The 17,710-nt window shown below is 38.6% G+C and overlaps 1 protein-coding gene across 5 annotated transcripts in view; it reads right to left on the bottom strand.

Annotated features, from left to right (window-relative positions):
- actn1 (actinin, alpha 1) overlaps nt 1–17,710 on the bottom strand; it is an 82,995-nt gene that overhangs the window by 20,305 nt on the left and 44,980 nt on the right. For 3 of the 5 annotated variants that reach the window (XM_023286673.3, XM_023286670.3, XM_023286671.3), the window contains exons 6-10: nt 14,671–14,749; nt 12,904–12,985; nt 10,139–10,224; nt 2,883–2,975; nt 730–960 (exon numbers count right to left, since the gene is read on the bottom strand). In XM_023286673.3, coding sequence (XP_023142441.1) covers nt 730–960; nt 2,883–2,975; nt 10,139–10,224; nt 12,904–12,985; nt 14,671–14,749 — 571 coding nt within the window. Of the gene's footprint in view, nt 1–729; nt 961–2,882; nt 2,976–8,844; nt 8,931–10,138; nt 10,225–12,903; nt 12,986–14,670; nt 14,750–17,710 lie in introns of all 5 variants that reach the window. The other 2 variants (XM_035955608.2, XM_035955607.2) reach the window with 1 other exon arrangement.

Raw genomic sequence — 17,710 nt, 5'->3', positions numbered from 1 at the left:
TCCTTAACTGACTTCTTTACACTTAGTATGATCTAAATAGTCTTGTGTTTATCTGTTTATGTATCAGAAAAAAAGCAACATTAGCCTTCTTTTAAAGTCATTTCTAGCTAGATAACTCTTGTTTTTAGCTCCATTTTTGGTCTCTTCCACATCTTTAGAATCAAATCTGGCTCTTAAGTGGTTAAAGAGCCCATATTATTAACATGTAAAGATTTAAAATTGTATTTTTGACCATGATTACAATGTTGGTACATGCTTTAATGTTCAAATAGAAAAATGACTGTATAATAGTTGTGAATGCGCAACTATCTACACCCTTTACTGCTAAAACTTGTTCAAATAAAGATAAAGAGACTTTATTGTCATTGTGCAGAAGTACAACGAAAATAATCTATCCATAATTTACTAGTAAAATAGAGAGCTAGTGTAGTTAATAAAATAAAAATATCAGAGCATTTGACTATATTTAACAGGGTTGTAGAGTTGCACTGCATAGTCAGCGGCCACAGCTTCATCGATAAATGTAACAATAGTACTATTTCTGGGGTTAAAACTGGGTTCAGATGTTCCTGCATAGTTCATGGGAGTTCAGGTAACTCTTTGGCCTTTGTTAAAGCTGCAGAAAAGTTTCACAGCTGTCCACAGAAGAAGTTTGGATGTCTAACTTTTCTTTAAAAACTTTGATTTTCTGTGTGTGAGTTTGTACTTTCACAAACTGCCGTGACCTACCGAAACCATCTTTCCCTCCGAGGGCATGAAGGCGGGCCTGTTGCTGAGCCTCAGCTTGGTCTGCAGGGTGTTGAAGTTGATCTCCAGCTGGCACTTCTCCTGCACTTTGGGCGGCTTGTGGAGGCGGCGGTAATCTCTGAAGTCCTCCAGCTTCTGCTGCATGGCCTGCATGGTGTTCTCGGGCAATCGGTTCTCCAGCCAGGGGATGGTGCGACGGATCCACTCCAGCAGCTGGGGTGTTGGTGGTGTGTGGGCGAGTGTGGGTGTGTTGTTGTGTGTGTGTGTGTGTGTGTGTGACACGGAGTGAGAATAAAGAAGACGGAGATGGAGGGAAAAAACAAGTTCACGGAAATGAAGAGGGAAACAGAGGCAAAGGAGAACCGTGCAATTATAAGAAAAATGGTGAATCATGGTGTCGGAGAGGAGGTAAAAGAGGTGCAGTGGATGTGATGGATGTGTGAAAAAAGAGATAATTGATTAGCTAATTGATTTTTTCTGCTAATTTCTTGCAACCAAATGTAAATCTAAGAACATTTCTATCTGTTGTATCAGTGTTTCGCATGTTTTATCTCATTTACTACAATTAGCGTGTAATTTTCATAACATATCTGCTCTGGCACACTGGATGCAGATTCTACAAGTTATTGGCGTCAAAATCCCAAAGATTTGTTGCTACAATGAGGCAGGTCTGCTAGTTTGTGGGGTTTATTTTGGTTAATTATCCATTTTAATCATAGTGATCGCCTTCCCGCATGCAGATCTTCCCTGTCACTATTTTTGCATTTTCATACTGTTTTAATTAGCTCCAAGAAAGAAATATATATTTTTCTTCACCTATGGCAGAATGATACTGAGGTGCAGTCAGACCATTCTACACACTGCTTTGTTAGCTCTAGAGAATGGTCTGTCTATGCAAGACAATAATACCATAACTTTTTAAAATCAACAGCTAACTTCAGACTGTAGGTTAATAGCAGTACTGACATGTAAGAGTTTTTATAAATCCAATAAAGGAACATTCTAGATATTTTCAAACTTAGATGAAAAAGTGAATTAATGATTGTAAAATGTGATTTTTAGGACATTTTTTTAGATTTAGTTTCAGATTAGAGGCTAATATCAGAACTAATACTTAGGAGTTTTTCATAAATCCAAAAAAGGGATATGTTAGATATTTTCAAACTTAAATGAAAAAGTGATTTTTTTTCTAATTTTTTAAACATTCAATTTCCTAAAAAATGCAGCTTGAACCAGATTCTGTTTTTGAACAATGTTTCTGGTTTTAAGTGCATACCTGAAATTCTGACATTCAAGATAGCTGAGACTGCAATTTCACGTCTGAACTTAAACCAGGTACTTGAACGTATCACAAAGAAGTATCTATAAAACAAATCATGCGTTTTTTTAAAAATGAATTTATAAATTAATAATCCACCAATAATTTAAAGAAATCGTTCATCACTTCTGAAAATAGACTTATTTGCTTTCTTGCTAAGCTAAAAGCCTCTTAGCTTTGCAAAAAGAACAGCTTGAAGCAAACAAATGGTGACAAAAAATCTTTTAAAATCTTGTTTGTTTAACCAATTAGGGAAAAATACGCTAACTGTATTGTTGTGATACCTTCATATTTACATAGATGTACGAAATTAGTATCAATTTATTAATTTAACACTCTGCTAGATAAAAAAAGTTAAATTATTTAATTAATTGATGACAAAGAAACTGAGACAATAAATAGGTTGCTGTCACGGAGTTCTAATGTCGATTCATTCATTTAAATTCTCTATGAAGTGATTTTCATATTATATGCACTGACTGAAACCCACCTAGATTGTAGAAAATTTGCACTTAATCTTAAGTTTTAGCAGATGGTATTTAGAAAAAGACATGTAAATGAGATAAAACAGGGAAAATACTTGTATAATCTAATAAACATGACTACCACCGAACTTCTGTATTTGTAAAACTCAAACCAACTATGTCTTTGCTGCTTCCTGTTAATCTTGATTTGCCATATTTGCACTACTTTGTACTGAGCACAAACACCCCCGGAGGTGAGTGATAAGGGAGTGGCTCGTAGGCAGGGAGGGAGAGAGGGGTGGGACAGAGGAGATGCAGGGCAATTATGGGAAAAAAAAGTGGGGTGTGCTCACATCGCTGGCCAGCTTCTCATAGTCCTCCATCAGCTGCTCATTCTCTTGGTTGACAGCCAGCACCTTGCAGATCCTGTTGGCCGCCGTCTCTGCCTGGACGACGACGAGGGCGGGGAGGAGAAACAGCGTGAGCACATTTGAAAGCTTCTGTCGTCTACAATGCTGAGTGCACATCTGTCTGGTGAAGCTAAACTAATACGCTCAAGTTATTTCCGCCTTTTAACCGCATCCATCCATCCACACTGCCGACACTCTGAGATTTCCCAAATGAGCCATTTTTTGGGGGAATGAGGCAATAGATCAGGACGGATGCTGCAAGCAAGTAAAACCAGGACAGCTACAGCATGATGTTATGTGTGTAATAGTAATGTCAGGGCTTGTGTGTTGCCGCCAAAAGATTACTAGCCTGCTGAACTCTAGAGAGCGACAGTGACAACTCAAGAGAGCCGCAACAAGGACGCATCAAATTGTACCTGTGGGCAGGTGTAGGGCACCTTTCTCTCTGCACCACCGTCTTTTTATAGCAACTGCAGCTAGCGGTGTGTTATTTTAGCCTCTCAACCTACATATGAGGAGCCTCGACTGGGGAAACAGAGGGGCTTCATGCATGACACCGCACTTCCTTAACGCCGCCTGTCAATCTGCACTCAAGGGAAGTGAGGCAGTTGCCATGACGACATGTAGTCAAAAATGTGATCAAGAAAAGTTCGAAAAGCAGAAATGTCAGCAACGTGCATGAAAGTGTGGAAAATATGCAGAAGATTTCAGCTGAGAAATGCAAGATGAACAACCAGATATGAAGTTTTCAATCAGTATTTTAGAGTGAAATAGAAATCTTTCTGTCCACCGCTATCAGAAAGCTGAACAAGGAAATGAGTTGGATTAAAACAGCGGTCGCCAACCTTTTTTGCACCACGGACCGGGTTCAAGCAAGACAACTTTCTACGAACCAGTCATCACAGACAAAACAAACAATAATCTTACTTTTTTATAATTTAAAAAAAGTGTACTAGACAAAAAAAAATTACTTTTTATTGCTAAAAATGTATTTACTTTTTCCTTCAAAAGCTCTTCAGTGCTGCTTGTTGATTCATTTTGGCGTAGGTTAGATTGACAGCTTCATTCAAGTGTGGAAAACAAGCACATTTTTCAAAATAAAACATCCTGCAGACTCCACAGGAAATAAAATAAAGAATAAAATGTTTTTCTTTCTGTGCAGTCTGGTGGTTAGGGATTGCTGGTATAAAAGGCTTAAAGGAGTGTCCTTTCTGATACACTTAGAGAGAAATCGCTAAATCAGACTAGAATTAAGGTTTTATATCTGTGTTCCCAAAGGTCTAATTTAAATCCCAACAAGAACCTGTGAGCTGTGATGAAGAAACAAGTCTGAGTCAGACAACCAACAAATTCAGTTAAACTGCACCAATTCTGTCCAGAGGAGGGTCAAAGATACAACCAGAAGCTTGTGGATGGAAACCAAAAGCACCGAAGAGACGTGAAAATGACCCAATATTAGCAGATTTTGTCCTATTTTCAGACCTCCAATAAACCTATTCAATAAACATCAATCCATCTGTGACTGTCGTGAATCAACCCAAGCTGCACCGCTATCAAAAAGCCTGACAAGGAAATGAATCGCTTTAAAAAGGCTTGCAGGATCGCCCTTTTTCTGATCCACTCGGATCTCCCTCCTACCCCCGTTTCACAGCTCAGAGACTGGCATCCCACACCGAGGCCTGCCTCCAGCCTCTTTTGTCCAGAGATCACAGGGGAAACTTGGCTCGGTCGGAGACATGCTCCGGGGAATCCACCAGGAGCAGAGAGGAGCTGCCTTAAAAGGAGAGCCAGGATGTGCAGGTCGTGCTTCTGTGAGCAAACGTTTGCACGCTGTGCCTGTTTACTGAAAAGCCCCGACAGCCAGGACCTCCTTCATGAATTACTTAGTCCTGACATCAGAGGAAGCAGACAGACCACACTGTAGGGAGCGATTATTAAGGCACAAATTGTCTCACCATTCATCTACTGAGCCAATGTGGGCAGCTTGGTTCTCTCATCTGAAGCACAAATACCTGGAAATCCTTCAGTCTTTTAGCACCGGTTTTCTATTCTGAATATTCGACAATTTAAAAAACTGTTTTCTGAATTCCCATGTCTGTAATCTAAGCAAATTTTGCAGGCTGAAGTGACACATCTCCTCCCTTTATCCACATAAAGCGGCCAAAAATAAAAAGTTACATTAACCAGAAAAGACGCTAAGGTCAAAGGTTCTTTTATTAAAGCACTTAAATGTGCTACAATTTAATTTTTGGTCTATTCGAGGCAGCAGAAACAAGCTATAAACCCAACATTGACAAATTATCACATATTATTCAAGTGCCTGTTTTTAAATACAGATTCTCCAGAGCATTAATATTCATTTGGTGTTTCTGTCCACCTGAGGAATCCAATATTCTCTCTCTTTTGTCTCGCTCTCCAGCGGCTCCTGAGGGAAATATCTGCTCTTTGGCTGCTAAATGCAGTCATTTGATGCTGAGCAGGTAGTGTGCAGTGGGTTTATCAAAGCCTTTTCACTGAGAACAGCTGCCTGCTGCGGTAAAAATGACGTTACGAGGGTGGTAGGAGTGAAACAGAAGAGTAAAATTGTGGGCCACAGAGCAAATTAAAAAGAGGTGAAAGATGCTAAAACGCTGCATAGAAGTGAAGCAAACTGCAAAGTCAGATGGTAACATTCACTATGGAGACCCTGTTCAAACATAAGAGGCCATGTGAGCCCACATTAACATAGAAGTACAAATTACGGGGCTTTAATTTGATACTGGGGCTTCCATTTTAAATTGTTGTCCTTTAAACTGTTTGTTCTTTACACCATTATTTGAAGACAAAGCGCAGAACACGAAGTAATAAACATTTTAAAAACAGAATATAATCAAACAGTCTCCTTGAAATAGACTAATTTAAAGCAATTTAGGTATTAAAATGCCAAAATAGGCCTTAAAATGTCCAGTAAGTTGAAAATGAGTTGAAGCTGTATCTTAACACAGCTGTCTACGGTTCTACAGTCTGCAGCTGAATTATAACTCGGTGTAATTCCTGTCTCAGATATCTACAGTTTAATTTATACTAGTTATAATTCCAGTTCAAAATATCTTTAGTTCTGCTCAATTCCAGATATTTACAGTCTTTTTTTAGATATCTTAAATTAAGCTTGAACTGGTCAGAATGATGTACATATATCGAACTAGAAGTCTGTCTAGTTGAAAAGAAATTAGTGACATGTTAAGTTACTAATTTCTTACAAATTAGTGACATATTAAGTCAGAATTTTGACTTTACAAAATAGCATTAGAGATAAATTGAGTTAGGAAAAGCTACAGCAAATTGAAGGCGGTTTGCTTTTCAACATGCTATGGCACTGAAACTGTAACCACATATGTCAAACCATTTTAAGGCCACATCAGAGCAGCCTGAGGCCAAATTTCTAGTAAATTCCAACCACAAGGCTCTAATGAATGAAACTCTCCTTGTCCACAAACTCGCTGTTGATGAGTTATTTCTGTTTGGTGGCATTTTCTAATAGTTTTATCCAGCACAGCAGAGGCTATTACATCTGCTAACATTATTCAAGTGCTTTGCTGCGCCAAAAACCAATGGGAAGCTTCAAATGGGAAACGTCATGTACAACAATTCAGATTAGTTATAATGACGGTTGAGATATCTGCAGCTATTATCCTGACTGGTCAAGAACTGATGAGGCCTTTAAGCCCAAGAACACCAAACCTACTGTGAAGCACGGTGGTGGCAGCATCATTCTCTGAGCCTGTTTTGCTGCTGGGTGAACTATTGCTTTACACAAAGTAAACTGAATAATGAAGAAGTGGGATTACCTCCATATTCTTCAGAAGAATCTAAAATAATCATTCAGAAAGTTGGGTTTTGGATACAACTGGGTGTTCCAACAAGACAATGACCCCAAACACATGAAAAATGGTAAAGAAAAGGCTAAATCCGACTAGAAGTATGGTTTGAGACTTGTCTTTCCAAAGTTCTGACTTAAACTCCATCAAGAAACAAGTTTGTGTCAATAAACCAACTAATTTAGTTCAACTGCATAATTTTGTCAACAGGAGTGGTCAAAGATACAACCAGAAGCTTGTACGTAGCTACGTAGCTAAGCTTGTTCACAGCTACTTATGTTCTTTTCCAATGTAGGTGAAATTTGTCTCCCCTGACCATCATCTTTCTCGGATGAGGGAAAATAGTCACAACTTTACCAGGAATTTAACAAGAATATTCTAACCTTTATGCCTGATTAAACCTGAAAGAGCCACATCCTGGTGCAAACACAGACCTTTTCTTTGTGAAGTTCAGATGAGGATTTTCAGGTACAGACCTCTTTAATGGGGAAAAGTGAGAGTGACGGTGTTTATGGGTAACTTTCGGCCCTCGAGGCTACAACCTGAGGTGTTAGAGGAAGACCAACTGCTCTTCCGCCCCCTGTTTCTATGTGAAATCTACGCCAGCGCTGTAAAACTGTGAGCCAGTCAGCAGCCGTTTCCACACTCTTGCTTCTCTGGAGAACCAGCAGCTCCATTAAAGTGGCTCCTAATAAAGATTTTAAGTACAGGAGACTTAGCGGATATGCAGCATATGTGGTAAGTCTCGGTTAGTTTCTGCAGCGAGCATTAGTCGATTTGGCATGTCTCTTACTCCACTGAGGTTGCTCCGAATTAACACTGGTAGAAGAGAACAGGTCATGAACTGTATCAATGATCAATATGCGGCTGAAAGATTGCTGATAAGGAGGTTCTGAGTGAGTGAGGTTTCTCATCGCAGACGTCCACAATAAAAATGCATGAAGTCATAGCACTGCGAATGAAATCGGATGTGCTTGGAGATAAGACGTCACCAGTGTAAATATGTCTGTTATTGGGGTTGATAAATGTTTTAGCAAGAACTTGAAACCACCAGAAATCCAGCTCCCTCTTGGACTGTTAGCATGACTTACTGTCTGGAGAGGAAGAGTGCTGTTTCTTGACTGACTATCTGCCACACTGATTATTTCAGACATTAGTTTCTCTATTTTAGGACCAGAAAATGTTCGTTAAACCTGCTTTAACCTGCAATAACTGATATTTTGGGGCGTTTGGGGGCTTTAAATACAACACTGCATGAATACTAAGTTATTAAAGTGAACTATAATCCACATACATAGCAGCGCTATCCTTCATGCGTCTAGATTTTTGATTTCCACAAACCGAAGGGCAAACACGAAACATCAAAACCACTGACAGGTGAAGTGAAAAACAGTGGTTTCTAGCCTTTTTGGCCACTTACAAAAAATTGTTTGTAGTCAACTACACACATTTCTACCAAATAATGATTTTCACCTCTAAACTTCTCATGTATTCACTTCAATAAATGTTCAAATGAGTTAAATTAGAAAAACCCAAGGATAGACTTGTGTATCAGAATGAGACCTAAGATGTATCTGCTGTTTCTGTATATAATAATTGGATATAAAGTAATTCAAACCTGCAGCAGCTACAACAATGACCTGCTGCTGACACACTGCTGCTTCAGTATTAATGATCTACTGTAGAGTACTTCTACTTCAAAACTTGAACCACATTAATGCAGATTTTTCAGCAGATCTTTTACTTATAATGGAGTATTTTTACTTTGCTGTATTTGCATTTTCCCTTAACTAAAAGACGTAACTAGTTTTTCCCACATTGCATTTATAATTTCAACCTTTCAACATTTTGGAAAATGAAGGTGTTGCACTGTTGAACTTTTGGCATCACACAGCGTTGCAGGTCCAAACTGTAGAATCACATATAAACAGACAAAACAAAATTCAACTGTGGCTGATCATTCATTCACCGTCTAACAGTTTTGCAGGTATCCCGTCATCGTTCGTGTGGAGATTTTGTATTATTTTTTCCCCCATTTCATTTCTCACCTTCTGCTTGCCTGAGAACGCGTGGTAGTAACACGACACATAAGTCATGACGGCCTTCTCATCGGGCCTCAAGGTGCTAATGATATCTGCCCAGGGAACAGAGGACAGGGAGAGGACAGAGAAGAGAAAAATGCACAAGAGTAAAAGTGTGCAGAGACAAAAGGGCCAGCAGGGGGCGCAATCACAAGTCACAAGTCCTCTCCAGTCTACCTACAGCTTCTTGTCAAGTGGTGAGAGATTTGAATGAATATTTGACCTAATTTAAAGTGGGAGGTGAGAGCAGGAAGTAAAATACACATATAAGTTAAATTAAATATCTCTAAAAAATAATAATTTTTCCATGCTATCATTAATTCTGTAACCCTTGTCTTGCATTTCGTAACTAAACTTAGTTATTTAGTCGGAGGAGCAGCTGAATCTCGTCCCACACCTCTCAGATCTCTGATGCAACTCGGAGTCCAGCTGCAGTTCAACTTCTCTCACTCTGTCCACTTATAAACACAGACATTTTTGATCTGAGTTGCTAAAACACAGCTGTGCGGAGATGAACTCTCTGCTGCTGCTGGGCCTCTCAGATGAACTTGGCTCTTATATAACCTCAGCTTCACGATGCTCTGAGAGGAGAAGCAGCACAATCTCACATTTTCTGTTGTGCTCCGAGGTAACCATCAAACTATCAGACAATTAGTCATCGTCCAGCTGAGAAATAACTGCTAAAATGCTTCTTTGTTGAACAGAAACGAGGAAACAGACTCCCCACTGGATCCACGTATCCATTAAAATGAGCCGACAGTTTTGACTTTGAAGTGCCGGTTTTAATTCCATCCATTCCTCCACCCTCAATTAAAGCTGTCACTCTGAGTCATGCTGAGCATAACCATCCGTTTAAACAGCTACGTCTCCCCCTCAGTAGCAGACTTCAGGCTAATTTGTGTGAACCGTGGCTGTTATCACCAGTAATCAGTATCATTCACATCAGATAAACTCCACCACACCTCCCACTATGCTCTGCTTCTGTTTAAACCCTCATCGGTGTGGTTTTGGTCGCCTGGTAGACTGAAGACAAGCTTGTGCTCATCGCCTTTAAGAACAGAGTGAAGTCGTCCCATCATGCATTTGGTGGCGTGAACCATGCGAGAAGTAAAGGAGAGTGACCCCTGCAGGGGGCGTTGTGCACTGCAGAGAGAAGGATACTGTTAGGAGAAACACACTGAGGTAGAAAAGAGGGAGGAGGGGAGTGAGGAAGAAGGAGGAAGGAGGAGGGAGGAGGAAGGAGACGCTGCATCCAGGATACCTTCTGGGCGCCTGAGAAGGCATGGTAGAAGCTAGAGACGTAGGTCATGATGGCCTTCTCGTCCGGACGGGCAGTGCCCACAATGTCTGTGGGGAAGAGAGGAGGTCAGGGAGGGATGGAGGACGGAGGGTGGAGGTGGTTAAACAGAGAAGAGTCCAATAAAGAAACGAGATGTAGAGCTCGTCACATAGATGATCTTTGAGAAGAGAAGAAAAACACATTGTGTTACTGTCCAGATGTGCTTATTGGAGACAGTATAACCCTCTGAACCCCCAAACAGTTTCTTAGGGCTTTTTACTCCTGTCACTTTTTTAATGACTGTGGGCTCATCTTTTACTGATTCATACTTTTTAAACGTGCCAAAGGTTCACTTGGAATTTGGGAAGCACTGTTTCAACCCCTTGACGCCTGAATTTATTTACAATTAAATTTTAAAAAAACTTTCGTGTTTTTGCTTTCCAGCTGATGCTAAAATAAGTGGAGATTGTTAATTTGTCTATTACACATAGAACAGATATATAATAATAATAATGATAACAGATATATAAAAATGTAGGTCCCACTCCGACCGGTCCTATGAGAAACCAGTGCTTGCAAAAGGTTCCGAGGTGCGTATTGAATATGCACAAACCGGCACTGGGGGAATTGAGACGCTATCTCAGTCTGAATGAAAGCGGTATGTTGCGAATTTGCGACAATAGGCATCAAGGGGTTAAGTACTCTGCATCTGTTGTCTGGAACTCACTGAGGAACACAAGGAATCTAAAGGAACTCATCACCATTGGAAATCTAAAAATCACAGATTTTGCAGCAGCTCCTTATCGTACTTGTTGTTTCAATGTAAATTCTTAATCCTGTTTCTTTTACCTGGCATGCATTTTATTTATTTTATTGTGTGAGTTGGTGTTGTTGGTTTTAATTGTTGCAATTTTAATGTTTCTTAGGCTGCTGTTTTTGCTTCCCTTGAAAAAGAGGTCATTGCATCTCAACAGGAACGACCTGGTTAAAGAAAGGCTAAATAAATAAAAATAAAAAATACTGCAATAAATAAACAGCAAAAAAGGTCGTTGTGCCTGTGTAGAAACACTGCAACCATGGTAGAAGCAGACATGATTCAAAAATGTCTTATGTGCAGTATAACTGAATTAGTATGTCATGAATCATAAAAATGAATCACAAAAAGTTTAATTTCTTTAGCTATTTTACAAAAATTGGAAAAAAAAACCTAGAATGAGCATGTCCAGCTTATTTTCTGGTGCTCACAGACAAGCAATATGAAAAAATTATGTATTTACTACTTTTAAAATTAATTTCCAGAATTGTTGTCTCTATTCTGTGAAGCCAAAAAGTCACAGATTTTTTTTTTCACATGACATTTTTTCACAGCTGATTCATTAACGGCTTCATGTGTGTTGACAAGTAAAGATTTTTCTTTTTTTTTTTGCAATATTTTTGCCATAAGTCATAGAAAAAAAAACTTTAAAAAATGAACGTTAAGTTTCTTAATTTTAACAAAAATTCTAAAAAAATGTAATCAATATGTACAACATTTTTCCAATAGCCAATAGGTGTTAAAAATACAGGGAAAAAATTGTGATTTTGCATATTATAGATATTCTACGATTACATTTGCAATTTGTTTCTAGTTGTCTCCTATCTGCTGTATGTAAACACAGCCTGCAGTTCATTCCAATTCAGCCAAAAAGTTTTAGAATTTTTCTCACAAGGCTGTTGGTTGCAGCTGAGTCACTCCTGGCTTTGCTGTTACACAGAAAAGCGCAGAACTTTTCGTTTTTAACAGAATCTAGTTCGAGGAAATGCTTTACTTTTGGTGAATCTTTAAATCAGACATGCAGAAAATAAAGCGATTTTTACAAATTATCAAACTTTGATAACGTTTTTTGACAGTATGATACATCACAGATGACTTACACAAAGATTGCCAGGAAGGTGAAAAAGTGATGATTCTTCCAGTTTTTACATTTTCTGGCTGTGATAAATGGTGTTATTTTGGAAATTTGTTTAAAATGACATCATGCAGTCTGTTTGGGGGCTCAGAGGGTTAATTTGAACTTTGCAGTTTGTCTTAAAGAACAATGTGTACAAGTACTTACTGAGCAGAAAACATACTTGAAAACACAGGATGACGTCAATACAGCATAAATTTATTTGTAGAGAAAGAAGTGCATATTTACTTTCAGTGGAAAATAGTCTCCTCCTGTGTGCACAGCTGCATGACTGACTGTTAAGACCAAAACATACTCTCTCAAAAATCAGATAAAGTCAAGTTGTTTATACTTTTTTTAGAATGTTGGCTCTCAAAAAATGAGAGAAAAAGTTGGTCTTATAAAGTCAAAGTAGACGTTACTGCCTTGAGATTAATAAACAAGCTGCAAAAAAAAGTAAAAGTGGAGTGTTAGTTAAAACTTCATCCAGTTTTTGCTCATTTTTGGTTCACTTCTTGCATCTTTTCTGAAGACGTGTAAATGCCGTCAAGACTGAAGCAACTCAGCAGTAAACATGTAAAGTGATGTGAACAGCACGTGAGGAATGTGAAGAAAAAATGGCTATTTTTTACACCTCTGCACAGCTGTAGGAAGCCCACACGGCTTTCAGGTTGTGGGAAATTATAAAAAAAATAAGCTGTGTTGACCTCCAGCCTTGCAGAAACGAGCCTTCTGAGAGAGTAAATGTTGGTCTTAAAACACAGCAGACTGTCTGTTCTCCACATCATCATTTTACAGTTTGACTTCCAGCCCGCTCACCTTCTGCGTCCAACATCTTGGGGATGTCCAGGTACTTCTCCGCCACGTCGAAGGCTGTGTTCAGGTTAGTCATCGGGTCGTCCTGTCAACGGCACAAATGTAAAAGCTTTTAGACTCATCTTTTAAGGCTTTAAATCCTCCTGTCATCCTGCGGGTCAAATTGACCCGTTTTAAAGTTTGAAAATGTGGAAAAAATATATATTTTCACATTGAAAACTTCCACATTTTCAACATTTTTTTGGGAAATTTTTTAACATTTTTTTGTGGAAAAAAAAAGAAATGTTACAGAATCTCTACAGGCCAGTGGATGAGAGTAATTCCAGTTACCGAAGTAAAACTAATAAATCTGCAGCTTTGATAAAGATTGTCGTCCTGGAGATGATGTTTAAGACCAAACGCTCAGCTCTCCATATGGTGAGTAAAAGCTACAACAGTTAGAAAAATGTCTGCTCCAGGTGTCTAGTTTCTGAGTTTACAGACTTTTACAGTAAACTTTAAAACCTCTGAACCCTTTTTGGTTTGTGTCACATTTTTACTCACTGTTGGTTAATTTTCTCACTGTAATATAAAGACCTATAGCTAGAAGTAGAGAGATCTCAAACGTATTTTTTGTGTTGTACACCAAAAGCATAATACCATAAATGTTTTTAAAAATGAAAAAAATAAAGTTGAATTTATTTATTTTACCAAAAAAAATAAAATATGGAATCAAAATGTAAAACATTTTTGCCCGTATGTGTTACCAAAGTTGAAAAAAAGTGAATCTACATGTTAAAGATATTTTGCTGCTTACATGTTTAATTTCTAGTTGTTTCTATTGTCTGCTCTATGTAAACACAGCCTGCAGTTCAGCTGAGAAGTCTTTAAATTTTTGCCACCTGAATTTTAGTCACAGCTGAGTCTCTAATGGTTTTACAGTTGCATTGAGATGCACAGAATTTCATTTTTTTTACAGAGGCTGGTTAGTTCAAATGGCAAATGAAATATGAGTTAAAAAGAGTAAAAACTGACTATTCTCTTTGTCTTTACAGTTTCTGGCTTATCAAAATTTTAAAATGACACACGCAGAATGAAGTGACTATAATGAAATATGATGATTTTAAGCTTAGATTTGGCTTTATAATGGAAGGTCACATCACACCTGAGTAGTTCAAGGACCATCAGACAGTTGAAAATCCCACAATTCTTTCTGTTTTCACAGTTTCTGGCTCTGATAAATGCTGTATTCGTAGCAATTATTTTTCAAGGACAACATGCTTTTCAAACCCAGTGGCAGGTTTTGGGGGTTTGAAGGGTTAAAGTGATGCTTGTAACAACATGCTTTCTTTGGAAAAACGCTGGAAGCTCAAACTAATTGATGCGTTAACACAATTTCCCCGAACCCCTTCAATGCAGGCAGGGAATGCAAAATTAGCTTTATAATTAAAGCAAGAATAGTCACACTAATGGGAAGTAAACCATGTTGTAATACACCAGAGTTAACCTTCAATAGCTTTTGTTTGTTGTAAATCTATTTTCAACACCATTTATGACCAAACAACTCAGCTGCTGATCATTTACAGACTGTGTGCTGTTGCGACATTCATGTTGTTTTGCCATTTAAACAGCAATAAATTTAGTGTCATTAGGTGAAAGTGGGATGACTAACAATTTATGACATGACTACAACTAGGTTTTTAGTTGGAAGGTCATAACATTGCCTTCCTGTCAGCCTCTCAGAGATTATTTTGTGGATTATTTGTCATTCACATCAAACAACACACTCACCTTGCGCAGTTTTCCGTAGTCGATGAGTTCTGGACGGTGTCGATGAATGAGTGCACAGAAACCCAAACCGTCTTTCCAGCTGCGAGAGAAAAGAGAGAGAAACTGTGATCAGGGTGAAAGTGAGGTGAAACATAATGAGAGGAGGAAAAATAAAAGGAATCTGACTTTAATCTTTAATCAAGACCATTCCCCGCCGTCTGTCTCCTTAATTAGCTTCATGTAACAAACCCACATTGTCCCAGCAGCATGTGGAGTCTTTCTGTTGTCTCCAAATAAAGCTCCAAACTTTGAGATATTACATATTTTGAAGCATTTGTCATGAGGTTTCTTCATCTTTGGATTGTTTCTTCCGTTGTATTAATGAATAAAGATTGCAAAACTGCATATCTGGGAGATAAAGATAAGACAAAGAATAAACAAAACTGCAGGATCAAATCAGTCCGATGTTAAAGGAGAAGGGAAAGCAGAGTTTATTCAGAGTGGAAACTTTGAAGCTTTGATGAAAAGTGACCCATCAAATTATCTCTCAAGGACCACAACAAAATTGGAAATTAGAGTCTGCTGGCGTTTGAGGGCCTCGTCCTGGAACGTGTTCAGAGAACAACTAATTCCTGCTTGGACACTTCTGAACACTGAACAGACACGATACCTTGGTGCTGGTTTTCTTTCATTTTCCTGCGTAATCTTTTTGGCAAATGGTGGAAATGTGACTTAGTGACTAACAGATGGGATGTGCTCCAATTCTTAAATGCAGAAAACCACTGGCTCCCATACTCCATAGATACTTTAAAGTCACAGCAAAGGGAATTCAGTGATTTGTTTCTCAATATGTCAGACAATATTTGCTGTAAACATGTAAAAGCTGCAAAGTATGTGATACTAAATTGTGAAATTTGACCAGTTTTTCGTCATTTTTGTGTTGGAGATTAGTTGTGCTGCCCAGAAATCAAGGCTTGATGATTCATTGGAGCCATATTTTGCATTACATTGCATTATATATCTTAAAAATTAGAGCACAGTATCCGTGGTTTGCTCAGTTGCAAGTTACTACACCTATTACAACCAACAGTTTGCTAGCTAGCTGTGCCTTCGTCAAGAAAATGCTTAGCTTAGTTTAAAACAGAAGGTAATTCGCTAACTAGCCACAAAAGTTTTCAGATTCAGATTCAGAAAACTTTATTTGTCCCCAGGGGGCAATTAAATTTGTGGTTATGATCTCACATATAACCACTTCAGGGCCACAGTTAGTACTACGGATGCAAACTTTGCTGATAATCAGCAACTTATCAATCAACAACTGATTAATAACAGGATGAGTAAACCGGAGATGAGTCTGTATCCTGATGAAGTAGATACAAGATACAAATCCCTAAAAGAGCTTGGTTACATGTGCTGTTAGACTAAATGAATACTGTCCAAGCTCACCCAGGCTCATCTTGGCCTGTAGGCATTAATCATTACAGAAGACTTGGTCATGGTGCTCCCTTACTAGCTAAATGCTTATTTTTTTTCAGGATTTTGAGATTTAATCCTATATATTTGGCATTTCTTAATCATTCAAAGTTGGCTGTATTGTTAAAAGCATAGATTTCTTTTTTTTTTAAAAGGTTCTTTTTCGGGGCATTAACACCAATTGACTCAGTTTGCTGCAGTGTGACAAACTCTGAGCACATATTTTTTGCTGCTATACACAGTCATAAAAGATTGTTTACTTATTTGATTCATTTCTATATTGATTTATTGATGAATTTCACCTGATCTGAAGATGTACACTATCTCTGGCCACTTGGGGGCAGCATAACAATTTGCATTCATTGATTACCAGCACATATTATCGATATACTGTGATATTCACATATTGATCGGCAGGGCATTAACATCAGCATTCAATTGGAGTCATGTTTCAAGGCTTTCCAAGATCTCAAGTCCAGTTTCACATGCTTTTAGCTCTGTTTTGGTCTCCACCAACTCATGAAGGAAATAAATGGCTCTGCATGCTGCCACATGCTGCACTATGCTCACCAGCTAGTCCTAAACTTGCATCTTAAAGGTCATTTTAAAGGTACTTTTAGTGAAAACAGTTGAGAGTTATGAGCCACAAAACTAAAAAAATGGGTGAAATATGGTTTAAATAATAAACGCAGTTGCTTATACATTCTAAGTTCTGCTTAGATTTCAACATATTAGAGCAAAAATTTACCTTTTCTGTAACTCAGTGAAGCTTTATTTGTTTCCTCTGTGAGACTTATTTTTAGGTCGGCCTTCTGCGGTTTATTCATTAGTGTCCTTGGTGCTGAAACCAGCCAGTCTAACTGCGGCAGGATGAGACAGAGCTGCACAATCTCCATCTCAATTTGGACGAGTTGTGGAAGATTTACGGGAGCTCTCTGCTCGCAAGGTAACAAATTAGTGAGATGGGTGATCTAAATGTATTACCCGCCATAAAAAGTGCACGAGAGGAGCTTTGACAAGGCCACTTAAAGCTTCTTATACCTTCGGCAGCAGTACTTGAGTGCTGGAGAAAAAATAATTCTGTATCATCGGCTGACTGAGGTGTGCTACTATCATCTCTCACATCAAAGGCCTCTGACAATCCTCTTCCTCTGCCTCTCCCTTTACCTCCCCCTGAAATTACCTCACCTCCACCTTTTTTCTCGCCTCGGCTTTCATCCACATCACAGTGGTCGTCTTTCAATAATGCAACACACCGAGGCATCCTGTGACGTGGATGCAGCTCTAACTAAACCTGGTTTTTGCTCCAGCGAGACAATTTGTTGCATGAAACAGAACTACAGATGTAAATCCAAACGCATGGGTTGATTCATTTCCTTCTCAGTTGGTTTAAAACAACATGCCTGCTGTCTGTCTCTGGTTAAGTCTGTCTGCTCTGTTCACTGTCAGCCCACTGTTCTCATCTGTACCAAGTCAGGAGCTATTTATGAAATTACATGTTTATATAATCCTGGTGTTCCCAAATTTTAATTTGTCGTGAACTCCTAATAGAATCCGACAAGCCGAAAACCACATTTTAATTTGAAAC

This window comes from Amphiprion ocellaris, chromosome 20, assembly GCF_022539595.1.
Source record: "Amphiprion ocellaris isolate individual 3 ecotype Okinawa chromosome 20, ASM2253959v1, whole genome shotgun sequence".
NCBI classification, from domain to species: domain Eukaryota; kingdom Metazoa; phylum Chordata; class Actinopteri; family Pomacentridae; genus Amphiprion; species Amphiprion ocellaris.
Note: the sequence above shows the minus strand (reverse complement) of the source record. Positions and strands in the feature narration are given on the sequence as shown.